The sequence below is a fragment of the Myotis lucifugus genome, unplaced genomic scaffold (genome assembly GCF_000147115.1).
Source record: "Myotis lucifugus unplaced genomic scaffold, Myoluc2.0 scaffold_173, whole genome shotgun sequence".
In the NCBI taxonomy this organism is placed as follows: domain Eukaryota; kingdom Metazoa; phylum Chordata; class Mammalia; order Chiroptera; family Vespertilionidae; genus Myotis; species Myotis lucifugus.
In genome coordinates, this window is record NW_005871221.1 from 874,013 (window position 1) to 879,911 (window position 5,899).

Consider the following 5,899-nt stretch of genomic DNA (forward strand, 5'->3'; position numbering starts at 1 on the left):
GAGTGGCCTGAGGTGAGTGTTTCTAAGAGGCTCCCAGGTGCTGCAGGCCGCTGCCCTGGGCGCTACTCCAGTAACCCTGGACTAGTGGTTCTCAGACTTCCAAACAGAACCCTTTCCTCAAACGGATTCATGTGTAGTTGCCCAGATAGAGGAAAAAGGGTTGCTTTGACAGAGCAGGTCTTAAAGCCAGAGGGGCTCCAAGTTGTGAGATGCATTGCCTCTGGGCGCCTCAGTTTCCCTGCCTGTTAAGTGGGGTCATGGCAGCTGCACTGCCCCACACCACACAGGCCTGTGAGAACACAAATCCAATGAAATGCGATAAACCCAGTGAGATGGTTACTCAATCTCTTCCTGAGAGTGGAATCATCAAGTAATAATAATCAAAAGCAGCAGAGATCCACCAGGGGCCTCGCGCTGACACACCGTTCCATGGAACCGTCACAGCTCCGTGGGCAGCGATGCCTGAGGTTCCCACACTCGAGGTGAAGGGGCTCAGGAAGAAAGGCACTTACCCAGGGCCATGGCTGGCAAAGCCAGAACCGGACCCCACGTTCCAGACCTTGTGCTCCTGAACCCCCGGAGTGTGCAGACTTAGGGAGCTGAGTGAGGGATTTCAACGAAATGGAATTGTTTTACAGAAAGATGCTGAGGCAAAGTCCTCGTGGCCACAAGATTTCCACAAGTGGTAGATGAGGATTAAAAAGATGCAGCTGGGGGGAGGGGCGGGGGACAGTCAGGAGCGGAGACAGAGTCAGACTGTCAGTTGGGGGGAAGGCCAGCAGGTTCATGGACCACCTGGATCACAGCTCCCCCCTCACCCCACCCGGGCCCAGGCCGCGGGGACAGCGCCTGCCGGATGCTTAGAACCAGCGAGCTAAGAGTTACTTGCCATATCGTCACCAGACGGCACGGGGAACTTGTGCAGAGTACTCAGGGCCTAGGTAACGAAATATTCCATTACCCTGTCAGGGCTGGGCTTTTTTTATAGCCAGCATTAAAATATTCAAGACTTGAGAAGGATTCTAGTAAAATTATAATCCTGTGTTTGACATCAAATAATTTTCACAACAGCAGATTGATGACAGAAACACAGGTTTATGACTTCAGTATGAGACCGTGGAAGAGCAAGTGCAGAGAAATCATCTCACAGGACCAAATGCTCCCCGAAGCAGATGCTTCCCTGCAGAATCCCCGAGGCCCGTCGCCGCCCCTAGAATGTCTGCTTTCATATCAATTGTTTGCAGAAATACTGCCTCCTGCACGAGACTCGGGGAGAGTCACGCGTGCTCAGGCCTGATCAGTTCGAGAGCTAAGGGCCACGGTCCTGGCGAAAGATTACATTTCACTCCTCCCGTCTCTGACTTTTATGGCCATTTGAATACTTAGCCTTATGGCCGTCCCCCCGGGGTCTGCGTGAGCTTCGCGTCAGCACCCACCGACTGCGGCCCCGGCCCTGTCCAGTCATTTGGCAGAAATGTTTCCATCAGAGGCTCTTCAGGGCTCAGTCTTAGGCACGAGTAATCCCTGTGGTGGTTCTAGAATCCAGGTGTTTTGCATAAAATGAGCGCTTTTGACTGAAACTGAAGGAGCAAACAAAGGCCAGAGGCTGATGTCAAAGAAACTCTGATGAACAGGCAGCTCTCCATCCAGTTATTTTTTCTTACTGTGTTTTTCCCTGTGCAGAAACATTAATATCTCCCGTTTACTGAGCAGCAACTGCATACGCACGCTCTCGTTCAGCCTTCACAACTGTTCTGCAGTGTGGACGCTATTTATCCCCATTTTATAGATGAGGAGATAGAGGCCCAGGGCCACAGAGCGCAGAAGGGCGGAGCGTCGGCTGGATGCAGGCTGAGGCGCTCCTGAGCCCACCTTCCCGGCCGGGAGATAATTGCGCTGAGCGCGTGTGGTCCCTGGTTCTGCAGGCTCGCAGATGAATCTCAGAGGAATCATTGGTCTCTTCAAATCGGGTTCTTCTCATGATCGAGTGATGGAGGCTGTGGCTTTATTGGCCATGAAAACTCCCTATATTTTTATGCCTCGAGCTGTAAAATGCATTGAAAGTGAAACACTCTATAGTGCATAAAATTGTGCAAGTTTTAAGCCACAGCATATTAACCAGCTAATGGCAGACCAAAGGGCGTTTTTATCTTTTGATTATTACATTAATCTTCCATTAAAATTATCTACGTGATTATCACAAAGCACTGAAGATAACAAATTTAGGAAATAGTTGGCTACTTAAGGATCATCTTGAAATGCTTTTGTCAAGTTGTATGTGCCAAAGACACACTGAAAACACTAGGTTGGCTGAGTGTGCAAACGATAGAATGCTCTCATTAAGAATGATAAAACCTTATTTCCACACACTGTCTGGAGTGTCCCGATCGTCAGCCGGCCCTGCGGCCTCATGATTTATTGCTCTCAGCTGGTAACTTGGCGAGGCAGTGGGCCAAGCGTGTCAGGCCTTCTGTACGCACACACCAGCCTTTAATGCCTGCTGCTGGACTATCAGAGCAGAAAGTTTGGAGGGAACAGTGTCGGAGCCTCAGCCCCTGTGAGGTGTGCCGTCCCTCGCCGCCTCCCCGCTCTGGGTGGAGGACACGGGGCCCTCAGTGGAGAATCAACAGGTGGTGGCTGGTTTCTGTACCCAAAAGTACTCAGGTTTCTGGTCATAACTTTATATGTTTGAGAGTGAAGAGAAATGGTGTTTGCTCACAAAGAGCTCCAGCCGGAGGAGCTGGGGCGGTGGGAGGAGTGGTGTCAGGGTGTGAGGGGGAGGGGGTGCCTCTGAAGAGGTGGGGCCTGGAGAACCGGAAGGTCTGAATCCAGGGCCTGGCACTCACCCCGCCCCAGATCCTGGCCCAGACGCTGGCTTCGTGACCTTGAGGCAGTGTCATCACTGCTCCGAGCCTCGGCTTTCCCATCTGCGCATTGGGGGTGATGATGGCCTCCCACTCACGAGGCTTTTTAATCCTTGAAAAGCACCCAGCCCTGCGGCTGCCCAGTCAGGGGCTGGTCCTGGCCGCTGGGCCAAGTCTGCTCACGGCACCGCTGCCCTTCCCAGGCTCCTCCCCACCTCACCTTGACCGCACTGAGCCTCTGCAGTTCCAGGGACACCCCTCCCTGTGTCCTCTGCTGTGCCTAACGCCCGTGGTTCTCCCCTGGCCTTGTAAGCCCCACACTCCTCGTTCTCTCTCCAGCCCCAGCTCCCCCGTTCCCCCTGCAGGCCTTCCTGCCGCACCTCCCAGCAGTCACCCCTTCCTGTGTGCTCCTCTCTGCCTGTTGTCACTCTGTCAGGCTAGTGGACACAGACCTTGAACCAGGCATGGGGCCAGGCTCAGGCCTGGCAGATGCTGGCGACCGTGACTGCATGTGTGTCAGCCCCCAGCAGGTGGTGGGTCCGCGTGTGGGGAGATAAAAGGGTCCCAAGAGCAGCAGCGTGCAGAAGGCCGAGCTCCTTGTCCGAGCCGTAACCGGGAAGGCGGCGGCTGGGCACGTCACCGTGGCGTTCTCAGCCCCGCTCCAGCTTGGCCCTGCCCTCTGCGTGGTCCTGGTCAGCGCCACCCTCCTCCCTGGGCCTCACTTCCCTGTTCTCAGATGAGCCCTTGCTCTGGGGGCTTGTGAGTGTGAAATGAAGCACCATCGTTGGGAGCTCTGCACCTGCTCGGGCGGCGGGAGCGGGGGGGGGGGGGGTAGGAGCTGAATGGAGATCCTTGATTTGGTTTGGTTTTCATTCCTACGACCTTCTCATCCTTCAGACAAGGCAAGTGGGGCTCTGGGAAGTTATGTGCAAGCCCAGGGCTGCACAGCAGGCAAGCAGCCGAGCCAGGAACCAGTGCACAGCCTTCTGGGAGGCAGCACGTGTGAGCACGCAGGCTGTGGTCGGAAAAGCCTCCGCTGACTGGCGGGCAGGCCGGGCCAGCACTGTCCTCTCCAAGCCTGTGTCTCCCAGCCTGCCGGGCTGCTGCGACCCTGGACCCCAAGCACAGGAGGCCCCTGAGGGCACCCGCCAGATGCCCTTTGTCGCCCTGGGCGAGCGGGTGGCTGCTGCGTGTGACGGGCTGTGTCCTCTTGCTTCCAGGTCAACTACATCCTGGAGTCACGAGCAAGCACTGCCCGGGCTGACTATTTTGCTCAAAAACAAAGAAAACTGAACAGACGCACAAGCTTCAGCTTCCAGAAGGAGAAGAAATCGGGGCAGCAGTGACAATGGCCTCCAGCCTCAATCTGCTCCGGAGCTCAGAGCTGCGCCAGGGCCAGCTGGCCAGCGCCCACCTGTCCTGCAGTCCTCAGGGCAGGGCTGAGGGGCTCCTGGGGCAGGTCTGGCACCTTAGGACGGGGCTGGGGACATTTCCACGGGCCGCCCGAGTAGCAGCGGCTTTAAGTAGCAGTGCCCAGGCCGGCGACCGAGAGGAGCCACCGCTGCCCAGCCCCCTCACTGCCCGCCCGCCCGCCGAGATGTACATAGCCATGCCCACACATTTCCTTACAACTTGATCAAATTTCTTGAAGAACAAAAATGTACATTTCTTTTTCCTTTTAATAAACAGGTGTCCTCTTTCTTACGGTTGGTATGACGGACCATTCTTTGGGGCAGAGGATTGATTATGTTATTCGCTTTAAAATCTGTTCCCATATTGAACAGGCAGATTGGAAAAGCCGTGGCTCGATTTCTCAGAAGAAATGTTTAGGGCTTAGTCAATAGTTTTAACTCTGCCATTTGTTTAAATGAGCGCAGTGCTCTGAGGACAGTCTCACTAAGGTCAGGAAGGGGACTAGGGGTGTGTGTCCGAGGCGGCCTCTCCCCCAGCTCGGCCCAGCACCTCCGACCTCAGGGGGAGCCGGGGGAGGGGGGGCTGGGCTGCAGGTTATGCTCGGCTCCCGCCAGGAGTGGTCTCCATCCTTAAGTAGCAAGTGTCCATTTCAACTAGCGATAGGCCTGCCTGTGGGTTTTCCCTGGCACTTCTCCGCCTGGGAGGCCTCGGTTCCCTTCCTCCCTGTCCTCACCGAGCCAGGCTGGGAGCTGCTCTCCCCCACATCGGGGAGCAGTGAGCAGACGTGGAGCCCAGGGAAGCCTGCTCCAGGGCGGGAGGCACGGCCGCCTGGCCACACCGATGCCTCTGCGGTCTTCACCCCCTCCGGGTCCTCCCGCACCGACCCCAGGCTCAGGGACCAGGTGTTGCATTGAGGACCTGCCTTTCAAACACTTTTTTAAATTGTCCAGCAAGAGATGTGACCAAAACAGCATCTCAAAGTCGAGTGTATTTCTTTGCACAGGGGTCATTTTAATGAATTCCTCTTTCCTTCTGAGCTTTGTTCAGCCAACAGAAGCAGCCTTTTCTAATGTCTTCCACCCCCCAGAAACAAAAACAAATACTATTTGTAGCTTGCTATCTGTATTTGAATTTTCAGCAATTTTATATTTAGATATCTTTGAAAAATGTAAATGACTAATTTGGTCATTAAATCCTGTGACATATTCAATATTAAAATAAAAGTCGTATACGTGTCGTCTTTGCGTCTTGCTTCGAATCCTTGAAGTCCAAGAACCTCGTCCTGAGACGGTGACCACGGTGCCCACCTGGTGCCAGTGGGTGTGGAACCGAGCGTCTGGGGAACCACCGGCGCCTCCTTCACACTGAGCGAGACAGGACGGCCCTCTGCACTCACGGGGCGTTGAAATCATCGCTTCCTTCTGTTACCAAATCAACACCCTCCTCGTGTGGTGAGTTACAGCACACACGCAGTTCACGTGAAACATGTCCACGGGAGGGACCATTTAAGGGGAACCCTAACCACCACCCAAGTCGACCGAACATCGACTGTTTACGTTCCGCTCCCTGGGGGCATCCGAGGGTGGGGAGGGGGCCGAGTGTGCGGGCTCCGTGGCTGTACA

At 55.0% G+C, this 5,899-nt stretch overlaps 1 protein-coding gene across 15 annotated transcripts in view; it reads left to right on the forward strand.

The window, feature by feature from the left end:
- The window catches only part of MAPKAP1 (mitogen-activated protein kinase associated protein 1), a 185,402-nt gene extending 179,888 nt beyond the window's left edge, over positions 1–5,514 (forward strand). For 9 of the 15 annotated variants that reach the window (XM_023760115.1, XM_006096232.3, XM_023760116.1 and 6 more), the window contains one exon: positions 4,085–4,298. In XM_023760115.1, coding sequence (XP_023615883.1) covers positions 4,085–4,210 — 126 coding nt within the window. In that variant the 3' untranslated portion in view covers positions 4,211–4,298. Of the gene's footprint in view, positions 1–4,084 lie in introns of all 15 variants that reach the window. The other 6 variants (XM_023760126.1, XM_023760124.1, XM_023760125.1 and 3 more) reach the window with 2 other exon arrangements.
- The last annotated feature ends 385 nt before the right edge of the window (positions 5,515–5,899 follow it).